Genomic DNA, 13,842 nt, shown 5'->3' on the forward strand with positions numbered 1-13,842 from the left:
ATTGTTTGCTCGTAATATTTTTCCTATGAAATAAAATGAATAATTGAAAAAAAATTACATAAGCTTATAATATTTTACTGAGAAAATACATTAAGAACACAACGGTAGCACATATGGCATCACATAAGACAAATTAAAATAATGTTAAAAGTTTATCATAAATTCAAAATACTTCAAACAAACAAAGAATGATGCAAATACAAATCTATATTCTATAATCTATAAAAGCGCGAGTTTGGAGAAACTTTTAAATTAATAAATATAATTTTTTCATTATATTATTGAACCTATCATTTTTAATATATTTTAATTATTTATAAGATTTATCACATTTATAAATAAGATTTTTAATTTTACAAATTATTTGGTTAAATTAATTCACTTAATAACATATTTATCATGCTTATAAATAAAAATTTTAATTTTATTAAATGAATTTATATAATAAATAAAAAATTTATATTCAAATTACTAATTTTTTCATCAACCAAAAAGATTAAATTAAATTAGGGTCCGTTTGTTTGCCAGTAAAATATTTTCCGTAAAATGATTTCTGGAAAATATTTTACTTTTTTGTAAAATGATTTACAGAAAATATTTTCTAGTGTTTGGATGAATCTGTGTAAAATATTTTCTGCTGTTTGGCAGATTTCCTGAAAATATTTTCCAGAAAAGTTGTTTTTACATATATTTTCCTGAAAATAACTATTGTTCTACTGAAAAAGGTCACTAACGGCACAAGCTGACTCCTCAGTATGTGAGGCATTTAAATGTTTTTAATGTTTATTATTTATCAAAAGGGACACAAAAGCCCGTAGACCATTGTTTAACCCATGGTGAACTAAAACATGGACTATATAGGCATTGAAGATATAAGTGCCCTAATCGCATAAAATGTTTTCAGTGAGGAATCAACACCTATGCATTCTTTCAGAAGTTTAAACAGAGATATACATTTTCCAGGAGAAAAAACATCCATCATTTCATATCTGAATACACTTGTTTGGTATAAAATTGCTGAAATGAAAATTCTACAAACCTCAGTAAGAGAGATTTCAGATGTAATTTTTCAACAGACTAAGGGGGAAACTAGGGAATGCAAAGAAAGACAGTAGTAGAGTAGCAACTACATCATGGCTAAAGATCCAGAGCAGCGTGTTGCGCACATGCCTCCTATTGTTGCACCAGGCCCTGCAGGTCAACATGGTTTAAGATGATAATGTTACACTCAAGCCAATAAATAATATATAATATAATATAATATATATATATATATGGTCCTTTCATCAAGGAGTGTAGCTGAATGTTGCAATAAGTTATTTTTCATTAAGAAAATGATATGTTGCAAGGATAACTCTAACAAACTGACCTGGATCAAGAGGGAAAAATAAACCATATGGCTCCAAGTATTCATTAAGTTCCATCCATCCAATTCCGGGCTCAACTACAACATCCATGTCCCAAATATGCAATGCCTTAACTCTCTACAAATTTAAAAAAAAATCACTCCTAGTATCACAAATTAAAAAACCAAATGGATAGAATTGCAAATTCATTTTACACGATGGAACATTGATGATTTTATCACAAAAGTAATTGCAAATTCAAATACCTGATTACAAGCATAAAAGAACAATTAAAATTTTATACTTGCTCAAGAAGAACCAAGACATTTTTGTAGTAGTTCCATGACATTACAAAACATCTTATTCAGATGTATGTAATAAAATACAATGAGACTCTGCAAATGGTTTATCACAAAGTACTGCTAGAAGCCGACCTATGTAAGAAGTTTCCAGTTTTGCTACATGTTCAAGTTCAACATAATCCTAGTAGTAGTTACATGACATTACAAAACATCTTATTCAGAACATTTATTTGGGTGATTTCTTAGTTATCCAAGGAAAACAAAAGGGCATAAAAAAATTTGAAAATTTTCTACTGAAACAACAGTTGAAACTCAAATTTCACTCAATCAAAAATGACAAAAAGTTTCCTCGATACTGAAATTTACAATTGAACCCAATAAAACATAATATGAAACTAATGAAACATGTCCAAAATATAATCCTTCAATAAGCATGATAAATTCCACATCATTATCCCCTTAATATGAGAAAATGCAGGATCAAATGCTAAAGTATTGAAGTAAAAGAAATGACCAACATATCCTTGTACAAAATGCCAGCAACAGATATCCAAACTTTTATTGACACTTCCAATAGAACTAGCATGATCTTGTCCTTCATCACATGTAAGTCACCTGCTCTTAACTCTCTAAGAAGGAAGAGCAATTCTATTGCTAGGACAGAGGACGTACATAGAAAAACTAGCAGATCCCTAATGTATAAACATAGCATTGAAGGACAATTTCTGAAGCACACTATTAACCTTGCAACAAATGCCAACTCAACAAGGTCAAATACCTGTGGCAAAATTGTGCAGGCAAGCTCATCAAGCAAAATCAGAAATCAGGCAACTATTAGCAAGGAATTATTGTTAGATATTATATATGTATAGTTTCTGTATTAAGAGATTATGACTGAACAGACTCAAATTCCTTTTTCTTCTCTGGCCTCTCTTCTCAATTCTTGATTAAGTAAAAATTTGGTTTTAGAGCTAGTCAAGATTCAGCCATAGAAGCTGGAAAAGCACAAGAAATACAAAGAAATGGCAGAAGGAACTAGACTCAATACCCATTCTAGATTCAACTGGACACACTTAAGGAATCTAACAACCAGAAATATGCTAACTTTGTGGAAAATCAAGAACATATCACTAGAATTTTGGAGTTAATGGATAAAAAAGGACTACTAGCAAACCAGAATCCTGGGAGCACAATACCTATACTGATTTTTAGATTCCATTGTAGCTACTCAGTCAAGGTGAAGGCAAGAAATCTGTAGAAGTTACAGTTACTGATGCACAAGTTAAATATACCTATAAGCATCATAATTCTTGTTTACTAGACAACCATGCTTTACCTGAAACCAGTAAACCAGAAAATACTAACAGTTGAGTCTAAAGTTAGTGTGAGTCCAAGCTAAGATCAAGCAATCATTTAAACCCAACACTCAATATCCACATCATAACACAAAACTGTAGCTCAAATTGATCGGGTAAGACAAAGTTGAAAAACGAAGGGCTTCGATTTTCTTTTTTATTATTTAAAAAAATTTTTGTATTACATGAAACAATAATTAGAGAGAAAACGAAGGAAAACATAAGAGTAATCGATCAGAGATGAGACATTAGAGAAATATGCAGATACCTCGAGGGATGAATTTTTCTCGACTGTGGACCCTAATGTTTTAGGGTTTCTTCAGAATACAGAGGCAAGGCCGACGGTCGACCGACAGAGACGACGATGCAAAGATGGTGCGGTGAGGCCAACGAACGGAGATGAGGAGTCGGAGGAAGAGGGAGAACAACTACTTAGAAGAGAAGAGGGAAAATGTCTTACGGATTAGAAATCGGTAAGACAATTTCCAAAATTTGCTTTTGATTTTACCCGTGTTTGTAAAATGTTTTCTTATGGGAATTCATTTTACACAAAACAAACACCAGAAATTTCAGAAAATGTTTTTCGGAAAACATTTTACACCAAACAAATGGACCCTTAATTTAGTTTTAAATAGTAATTTTTAATTATTTATTTAATAAGCAACTTTATATCTTAGATATAAAATTTTATAAAAAAATACATTTATACAATTTAATCAAATGTCTTATATTTATATTAATTATTTGTAGAAATGTTTTAACAATGATTAAAATTTTTTATTAGCAGTATATTTGAATTATTAAAATAATTTATATATTCTAATTATGCTTATTAGTTATTATTTCCAATAACTTTTTTATACAATGATTATTTAAATTTAGGCTAATTCAAATAATTTTACTTTACATTAATTATATTGCACATTGAAATTGTATAAATATTTTAATTATGATTTTTAAAATTTATTATTATTTTTAAATTTTTAAATAAATTATCATATTTTAATTATGTTGAACAATTTAAATAAATAATTAAAAATTAATAATAGTAATTAAAATACATTATTTTAAAAAATTAATGTGTAAATCCACGGGCAATGACAACAATAGTTGGGTAGAGTGGTAAGATACATTGCATTTTTAAAAGAAATGCAAGTTTCAACATTGGAGATGACATTATCGGGAGGAGCAACCCTAGACCCCTGAAAGGTTAATATTCATAAATCGTAAAACGGACATAAATGATACATTGATTATTTATGTTTACATTAGAAATTATTTTAATATAAGAATAATATAAGGATTAAAGAAAGAAAAAATAATTATCGAACCCCAAGTTGTAATCTGTTGGTCGAGTGATCAACTTCCTTAAGAATATCTTGAGTTCAAATCATCATTGTATAAAAATAATGTGCTGATACTATCCTCAAGTTACATCAAAATTGTGTCTCTTTACTTTGTCGAGAGTCGAAGACAAAATTCATGGAGTGAGAATGCTCTGTCAAGCGTAACGCCCAACCACCTACTAAGGGAAACATGTGCTTGGTAGGTTCAGTGGAAAAATGAAATATTCGAACTCAACTAGGGGAATATATTAATCCGTTGTGGGGTTCATCTATACTTGGAAGACTTCTTTACAAGAGTGACTTTCCTTCAATAATTAATGGTTGGAAATATTAATAAGATTTTGATTTAATGATAAAATTTTTAATTTTTAATTTTTTTTGGTACAACAACGTTTCTAGTTTTGTCATTATTCTTACGAGTTGTATACATAATTTTATCAAACCATGATCCCAAAAGACGTTATTTGGAAAGATGATATTTTTACTAAAAAAAACAAAACTGTTTTGTTACCATAACATTAGCATCGCATGTTTTCTTCTGAATCGTGTTTTTATTTATTTATTTGGATTGTTTTGATTGTTCTCAAATTTCATACGTACAAAAGATGTTGATTTGATTCTTGTTTTCGTGAAATCAACACGGAAGGCCAAAATGCAGATTCCTCTTTTAACTTTTAATTGTCAAGTGAAGCTTTTTTATTGTTGAATTTCAATTTTCAGAGCTTTTCCACAAGAGAAAAGGTGAAAGCTTTTTGTTCAATTGGAGTTTGATAGGAGCAAATGGGTTATTGCCCTTGTTTTGGTTGGAGGAAAGGTAAGAAGCTGAAGAGTGGTGAGAAGAAAGAACCTGGAAAGAAACCCAAGCCTCCTGAATCTCCTGGTCAGTTTCTTTCATGCAATTGTTTTCTTTTCCAAGATTATAGGAGCAATGTGAATTTGATGGATAGAATATTGGGAATTTTAGTGGGGTTGTAAACTTGTAAATGCTTTCTTCCGTTTGGGAATTTCAAATTGTTCTTTTGAATGTTACATGAGAAGAATATGTATAGAAAATGGCTTATATTAATTTATAGATTGAATCACCCAACAGGGTAGGAAGCTGAACAAAATTTCATCCTATTTAATTTCTACTACTGCTGAAAAACATTGCTGCTAAGCCAACTAGGTTTTTCATGGAATGGAAGCACTCTTGTTGTTGATTAGCTGAACTAGGCTTTTGCTTGTATTGCATCTTTCTTGAGGCTGTAATTTGTAAGATTTTATCATATCTGCCTAAATGAACCAAACTAATACCGAAATATGTTTCTCTTGCACACTTTGATAATACACCTAAACAATTTTCGATTTTAAACATCTCTGAAGTTTCATGTCTAACAAAGTGGCATGATACAGTTTATTCTGCCAATCTAACTATGCCTGTAGAAAAACAGGAATTGGACTTGGAACAAAAAGCAGTGCAGCCTTAGGACAGGAACCATCAGCTCCGAAAGAAGAGCCTAATGCTGGCAACAGGGCTCAGACTTTTACATATCGACAACTGGCAAAGGCGACAAAAAATTTCAGATCAGAATCCATGATCGGGCAAGGTGGATTCGGGGCTGTATATAAAGGAATATTAGAAAGTAGTGGTCAGGTACATTCTTGTATGCCTGTTTAAATTTCCTCCTTACTGGACAAAATTTTCCCCATATATCCATTTGTAATCGCATGCATTATGGTTGTTAGCAGGTTGTAGCTATTAAGAAACTTGACAAGACTGGTCTCCAAGGAGAAAAGGAGTTCCTTGTGGAGTTCCTCATGCTTTCACTTTTGCATCACCCTAATCTTGTCAATTTGATTGGTTACTGTGCCGAAGGGGATCAGCGCCTGCTTGTCTACGAGTACATGTCACAGGGATCCTTGGAAGATCACCTCCATTGTAATCCATGCCTTCTCCTTTAAACTTGTCAATGAATTCATTTGTTAGAAAATCGTTTTCACTGGTTCTATCTAGACCTCCAGGATGAGTCTGAGGGACACTCACTCACTATTACAGCTTCAAAACCCTTTGTTAGTTTCTTTTCCTGCTAGTTTTTCAACAGTTAAACATTCTGACTATGTTTCTGCATCCTTTCACAAACCTTTTTCGTTTTCATTTCCCACGAACGATACCTTTTACTGTAAACTAAATAGATAAGCAACGTTTTTTTGCAGATCTTACATCTGATCAGAAACCTTTGGACTGGAACACGAGAATGAACATAGCTGTTGGTGCAGCCCAAGGGTTGGAATATCTTCACTGTGGAGCCAGTCCTCCTGTTATATATAGAGATTTAAAATCATCTAACATACTATTAGGTGAGGGCTTCATCCCAAAACTCTCTGATTTTGGGTTTGCAAAATTTGGTCCAAGCGGAGATAAATCATATGTTTCCACCAGGGTCATGGGAACCCATGGTTACTGTGCACCCGAGTACCTCGCTAGTGGAAAATTGACTACCAAGTCTGACATCTTTAGTTTTGGGGTAGTCCTATTGGAGCTCATAACTGGACGTAAAGCTTTCGATGAGAGCCGTGGTCGTGAAGAACGGTTCCTTGTTGATTGGGTAATACTTCTTCACATGATATAACATTATCACTGAAACTGTTCTACTTCACACAATGTATTTTTCCCTGGATACCTTGATGTGAAGCAGATGGCAAAATGTGTTTTTGCTGAATATAGTGCTCATGCTGAAGATGGCATGGATTTTAATTTTCTCCTTGTTAAATATACTCTCCAGCAGCATGCTTTCTGACCTATCATTATATGTACTCAATTTTTTGTAGGTACGACCGTTTAGAGATGAAATGAACATTACGAGCTTAGCAGATCCACTGCTGAGAGGTCACTTTTCAAAACCTACCTTGAAGAAGGCTCTAGAAGTGGCCTTGATGTGCATCGAAGAAAATGCTAATTCCAGACCCTCTATTTGTGATGTAGTGCTTGCCCTGGATTATTTCAATACCCATCCATACGACTCAAACGAAACCAAAAGGGATAACCCCGAAGGGCTTGAGAACAATGGCTCTCCAAACAAAACGACTAGGATGTTAGACGTTGATTCCGAAAGAGAACGAGCTGTTGCCGAGGCCAAGATGTGGGGAGAGAGTTGGAGAGGGAAAAAAGGACCAGTAGGATAGGGTTCAGAAAAAAAGAATCATGTGGTAAAGTTCTACTTTCTTAATTCATATGTACTATGTAGCATGTTGTTGAGTCACTGAAATCAAGAATCAATAGTAGAAAACTTCTAGTACATGACATGTTCTTAACTTTTTCATTTCATGATTCATGTCATGTATATATTTACATATGTATAATTATATGTATATAAATGAAACATTCAATCTGTAAGTATCCTTCCCCCCCCCCAAAAAAAAAAAAAACCCTCCTGCTCTTATGAAGTCTGTCAATTATGAATTCTGATTTACCATATTGCTAATATTTGTTTAACCACCCAAGTAAGCTTTCAAGTTACATGTTCTAAGCTCAGACATTAAAGAAGTTTAGTGACCAACTTTTCTTTTATTTTTACTATTCCAAAGCACTGTTGAATTCGGTTTCATGAGCCAAATCACATCAACTCGGTGAAAGTATGAAAAAAATTAGAAAAAAAAAAGTAAAATAAGATAATCATGTCATTTAAGTATTTATATAATTATAACATGCACCAAATTGGAAATAGATAGCACCCCTTTGGCAATATAAATAATCGTATATATGCAATTATTTTTTCACAGAAAGAGAGCATAAAAAATGGAAAAGTGAAGGGGCATAAATAAGGTAAAAAGGTCCCACCGGGAGTCGAACCCAGGTCGCTGGATTCAAAGTCCAGAGTGCTAACCACTACACCATGGAACCCCTTTTGGGGTCGTGTACTATAATTATTTATAAAGTAACTTTATAACTAAAGGACATTAGAACATTTTCGTTGAAGAACATTGATTCCTCTTCCATTTCCAGTTATATCCAAATTTAATGCATAATTATTGTTTTGGTTAATTCATTCAATTTGACAATTAATTTTCTCAAGCCTCCTTCATATCATCTTCAATTAGAAGTATTGATTTTATATATTAAATGCAGATTGCAAGGTGAAGTTTTGGTATTTAAAATAAGTATCAAGACTTAACTGAAAAATATTTATTAAAAGAATTAAGGTATCGAGACTTCACAAGCAAGCCTTGATATTATGAGGAGTAAGTATCAAGACCTTGTTGTTCATAAAAAGCATGTGACTACTTGTGGTCTAAATCAATCTCAGCTCTTAGCTAGACTTGGTTGTTAGGTATTGAGACTTGGAACATAAGTTTCAATGGTCCTGTTTGGCAATTGGTTGATAGCTTGTTGCTGATTGCAGTAATTGGTTTGACCAGCTAATTTTATTAATTGATTTGACCAAGTGATTCTATTAACTGTTTATTTAAGAGTGTTTGGTAAAACTCAATTGATAGCTGAAAGCTGATATGTGTAAAATGACAAATAATGGCACGACATATTTTATTGTTAAGTATTTATTTGTTAATATATAATACTTTAGTTTTTATTGGGTGAAATTATTGAAATAAAGCATTATTCCCAAAGAATTAAAACATCCATTATGAAAATTAATTAGTGAATTTTTTTAAAAATTTAAATGAACAAATTTCTTAAGTTCCTTATTTGCAAATATTAACCTTGTAGAAATTGATAAATATTAATAGTGTATCAATATAATCTATATTCTTAGTAATAATTATGTTATGGTCTTAGTATGTAAATTAGTGAGAATTATGTCACACTCTAAATAAATTTGTCAAGTAGTATATTTCAATTAATATAAAGTTGCATAAGAAATCACTTTATACAAGTAAATTGAAAATAAATTAAGAGTATATAAATATTCAATGATGAATGAGCTCGATTGAAAATTTCTCACGGTAATGTTGTTTGTAGCTTCACAATGGAGTTTTTTTGAAGACTATTAATATCTTGGAAACTCTATTAGGTTTGAGAGCATGTGACAAAGAGAATAATTTTTTAGCATGCATGGTGAGATATGTATTTTACATATCTCATTTTCAATCAGTTGTTGAAAAAAGTTGTTCATCCCAGCGTATTTGTTTTGGAGGTTTTATCTTAATAAGTTCTTGCAAACCTCAATTCACCAAACACTATAATTAAAATGTTTAACTACTCAATTCTCAATTTATGTTCAAATCAACTAAAAAATGTTCAAAACTATGTTTACCAAACACCCCCGATACTATACCTCTCTTAAAAACTTTGTTAGATTTTGTTCAAGAAATATCAATACTTGGCTTGAAAGTTGCTTTACAAGGGTTAGACAACTCACAAAATTTTTTGAATACTCCCAAATCCTCTTAAAATTATTTCTAAGTTGTTTACTAAAATTATTATTATTGAATTTGTAATACTTGAAAAATATTTTTTCTAAATTTAATTAAATAATTTTAGAATTTATTTTATTAAATAAAAATATTTGAAAATTAATGCTAACAAAATTTATATTTGATAATTGTCAATACATGTATATGTACTATATACAATGTGTTCAACTGAGTTGATGTCACAAGTTAATTAAATACCAACTCAATTAAAAATTATTAAAGCCCCCTCTCTTTTTTTACAAAACAATAGATATTATTTCAAGGGTATTTTGTCTTTTATATATATATATATATTTTATAGAAAATTTAAAAATAAATTTGAATTTAACACATGGTGAAATTTATCAATTCAATCAAATATTCATTTATTTTTAATATAATTTTTTATTAATATATTTGTTATACAAAATTTTTCACTCGAATGGTGAGTGTGTTATAATCTAATTTACATTATTTAGATGGTCACTTCATTAAAAAATTTTAAAAATAAAATAAAATATATTTTTTTATAAATTAATGATAATAATATTTAATTCGTATAAATAGATACATAGAATTTTTCTTTTTCTGTTGTGCATAAAATCTATCCTCGAAATCAATGTAATTATTATACACTTTATTTCTCCCACCCAACACAGTCATGTGTACTTCTTCTGCTTCTGAATTTGACATTTATATTTTTACCAAACAATTTAAATTTCAACCAGGGCACCACCCAGTCCTTTGTCGGTGATTATAGTGACGTCAATTTAAATTTCAAATTCCCCATCTTAATTAAAATATAATTATTGTTGATATGTTTAATTTAATTTCTTAAATTTGATTTTAATTATTTTTAAATATTTTTAAATAATTAAAATTTTATCATTTTAATATAATCTAGCAATTTCCATCTCCTGCACTTCAATTTATATATAAACACACTTGTAAAGTGAAAGACAGCGGTAGCTCTTAAAAAAAGAAAAAAAAAAGCATGGTAAAGAGTGATGGGAAGGTGAAAGTAATGGGAAGATAGTAGTGCCCATTTACGACGAGGGCAAGGATCGCCCTTAACATCAAGTCTGTCAACTATGAGTTGGTTGAGGCGAGGCCATGGGATTGTTGAAAATTGGCCTACCATGCTGCTATGATATTTTTGGTTAAAATGCATGCAACAAATGAAGCTGCTGTAATATTTCCGGATAAAGTGCATGCAGCTTGTAAACATGCTGCAGCACAAAATGTTACAAGGCTGTTTAGCTAAAATATTTCCGGATGAAGTACGTGCTAGCAATTGTGCATGCTGCAGCACGTATGCTTGCTGTAATAGCTAGGTTTTTTGTTTAGTTTCATTGTAATCAACCTAGTTGGAAATGAACAAGCTGATGACAGCTTGATATGTTTAAGTATTGAAAGACTAGGTTAGGTGGCTTGTTTGTTTGTACAAGCAATATTTATCAAGTTACTAGGCTACTTAATGTTGTTAGGTAGTGTTAGATGATGTAGTTGCCTATAAATGTATTGTTTTTCTTATTGAAAAATTAAGCATATCAGATTGCTTCCTTGCTGCACGTTTATTGCTTCCTTGCTGCACGTTTGTGAGCAAGTAAATTTTTTCTTGCTTTCTTGTTCTGTGTCCTATATTTCTTCCTCTGCTCTGTTTTTTTTTTGTTGTTGTCAAAAATCTCAACATGGTATCAGAGCTTTTACGATCTTTGAGGGCCTTTAGAATTTTTGCTTCTGTTGCTAGAAAGGCAAGGAGCCGTTAAAGCCTGTCACCTTTGAAGGCTTGTTTCTGCTTCTGCTGTTTGTTAAGAAAGATAAGAAGCTGTTAAAGCCTGTCATCTTTGAGGGCTGCTTGTAGAGAAGACAAGAACAACTCACCCCTGTGAGACTTCCAAACGAGCTTGGATAAGCTGAATGAGGAGTTTCAAGGAAGACAGTATATGAAGTGCAAGTCTGTCAAAGGTGAAGCTCAATGCAAGTTGTAAAGTTGCAAGCCTGTTGAAGACAGTAAGTAAAGTGCGAGCCTATCAAAGTGAGAGCTTGTCGAATTGCAAGCTGAAGTGGCGGACAGTCTAAATGCAAGCCTGAGTGGGTGCAAGCCAAAAAGGCAGACAATCTAAATGTAAGCTCAAGAGGGTGCAAGCCAAAAATGGCAGACTAAAGGCAAGCAAACTATACTTGCAAGCTGTTTATGCATGAAAAAGCAGGACTGTAATGAACAAGGGAACAAGGCAAGAAGTGTAATGGCCTAAATTCAAAGTTATCGGAACAGTGGTTTCGTAACCACAAATCCGATTTAAAGAGAAATTTATTTCAATATTTTTGCATTAAAATTGATATGATAGGAAAATCGTATGAAAATATTGATAGAAAAATTTTACCGATTTAGTGGTTAGTTAGAAAAAGAAATTATTGAAGAAATTGGGTAAAAACAAGGTATCGGGACCTCTATCTCGTAAAACTAAGTCGAAAATAATTTTATAAATATTTATGAAATGTTAGTAATGTGGTATTAAAATTTCGTTAGGAAATTTTAATGTTTGGGTAGTCAATTAAATGAAAAGGACTAAATTGTAATAGGTGTAAAAGTTACTAGAATGATTAAATAGCTTAAGAGTCTAATGAGAAAGGATTTAAAAGGAAATTAGACCCAAAATTTATTTGGGCTGGACGCAAGGGCATGAAATCAGCAGGAAAATTGATAAATTAAGGGAAAAATTGGAATATTGCAAAATTAACTAAATAAAACTAGGACTAAATAGGAAATATCTAGATTTCTCTTCATTTATCTTCAATTAGAGCAGCTAAAAACACCATAGGAGGGTTCTATAAGCTGGTATTTCATAATTTTTGCACCAAGTGAGTTAATCCCTGCCTTTTTCTTGTAATTTCTGTGTTTCTAAGACTTTTACAACTAGGTCCTACTATTAAATTCATTAGTTTTTGATTTCATGGATGAAATTGAAAGTCACCATGGTTGAGTGTTGTAAGTTTATGATTAAATAGAATTAAATTAAATCTTTAATTTGTTTATTATATGATTTTATTAGGTAATTTCAATAGAAATTGATTTTTAGGACCTAATTGTGAAAATTCTTAGAATTTAAGTCTATTGCTGAAATTATGATTCCTAAAAGTTTTAAACTAGTTTGAGGTGATATAATTAATGTTAATTGAGAAAAATCAGCTCAATTGAGGGGCTAATTGAGTAGGGACGAAATTATCATTTATTAAAAGCTTAGGGGAAAAATGGTAATAAACAGCTTGCACAAAAACAGTTTGGACAGCAGCAGTAGACTAACTTTGAAAAATCACCATAAATTTTAGAAATCGAATTAGAAGATGAAAAAAATATGAAATTAAATCTTATTGAGTCTAGTTTCTCATAGACTAAATAGTGTAAGCAATGGATTTGTAAATTTTGAGATATAATGAATTTTGTGAGACAAGGTCAGAATAAATTTGGGTTCCCCTGTTCTGACTTTGAAAAATCATAAAAAATTGAATAAAAATAATTATGGGCTTAAATTTATATGTCTAGAATCCTAAATGAGTCTATTTTTAATAGAAACAAACAAGAATATAATTTGAATCCTGTATGAAGAGATAATTAATTTTTAGTGAAGAAGGGTCAGAACTGTCAGACAGCAGAACAGGGGTTACTTTAAAGAATAAACTGTACTTATTCGCTAAACCAAAAATTCTGAAAATTTTATTGTAAGAAGATATATGAGTCTAGTTTCATATAAAATTAACGGATCTTAATTTGGAGTTCCGTAGATTGAGTTATAAATAATTTAGTGACTATGACTCAAATAGATAGCTTTGAATAAACTATAAATAATAATAGTTGAATTATAAAGAATGTTGCATATGAACATGAAATGTATTAAATTGATAATTAAATTTATTTATTTAGATCCATAAGATTCAAATACAAAGCTAGATCGAGGAAAGGAAAAAGTTCGAGATTAGTAGATTTTTTGTTTACAAACAAGTATCAAGGTAAGTTCGTGTAACTTGAATTATATTCTTAAATGCTTGAGATTGTATGTTATTGATGTGAATATGATTTGAATGTTCATTGTATGAAAATTTA

The 13,842-nt window shown here is 31.0% G+C and overlaps 1 protein-coding gene, 1 long non-coding RNA gene and 1 other non-coding gene across 3 annotated transcripts; 1 reads left to right on the forward strand and 2 right to left on the reverse strand.

Annotated features, from left to right (window-relative positions):
- Positions 1-904: 904 nt before the first annotated feature.
- On the reverse strand, positions 905-3,612 carry LOC107922936 (uncharacterized). The gene is made up of 3 exons (XR_001691472.2): positions 3,272-3,612; positions 1,370-1,484; positions 905-1,191 (listed from the first exon to the last, which is right to left on the reverse strand). It is a non-coding gene; the product is annotated as an uncharacterized lncRNA (long non-coding RNA).
- Positions 3,613-4,814: 1,202 nt separating this feature from the next.
- On the forward strand, positions 4,815-7,727 carry LOC107923293 (probable serine/threonine-protein kinase PBL7). Its single transcript, XM_016853498.2, has 5 exons — positions 4,815-5,229; positions 5,780-5,982; positions 6,078-6,267; positions 6,543-6,934; positions 7,158-7,727. The coding sequence occupies exons 1-5, from the start codon at positions 5,130-5,132 to the stop codon at positions 7,509-7,511; spliced, it is 1,239 nt and encodes a 412-aa protein (XP_016708987.1). The 5' UTR covers positions 4,815-5,129; the 3' UTR covers positions 7,512-7,727.
- A 430-nt stretch (positions 7,728-8,157) lies between these two features.
- TRNAQ-UUG (transfer RNA glutamine (anticodon UUG)) lies at positions 8,158-8,229 on the reverse strand. The gene has a single exon. It is a non-coding gene; the product is annotated as a tRNA-Gln (tRNA).
- Positions 8,230-13,842: the final 5,613 nt, after the last annotated feature.

This window comes from Gossypium hirsutum, chromosome A11 (assembly GCF_007990345.1).
Source record: "Gossypium hirsutum isolate 1008001.06 chromosome A11, Gossypium_hirsutum_v2.1, whole genome shotgun sequence".
Lineage (NCBI taxonomy): Eukaryota > Viridiplantae > Streptophyta > Magnoliopsida > Malvales > Malvaceae > Gossypium > Gossypium hirsutum.

Coding starts and splice junctions, on each gene's coding strand:
- LOC107923293 (XM_016853498.2), top strand. CDS start 5,130: ATGGGTTATTGCCCTTGTTTTGGTTGGAGGAAAGGTAAGAAGCTGAAG. Junction 5,983..6,077: donor TATTAGAAAGTAGTGGTCAG/GTACATTCTTGT, acceptor GGTTGTTAGCAG/GTTGTAGCTATTAAGAAACT. Junction 6,935..7,157: donor AACGGTTCCTTGTTGATTGG/GTAATACTTCTT, acceptor AATTTTTTGTAG/GTACGACCGTTTAGAGATGA.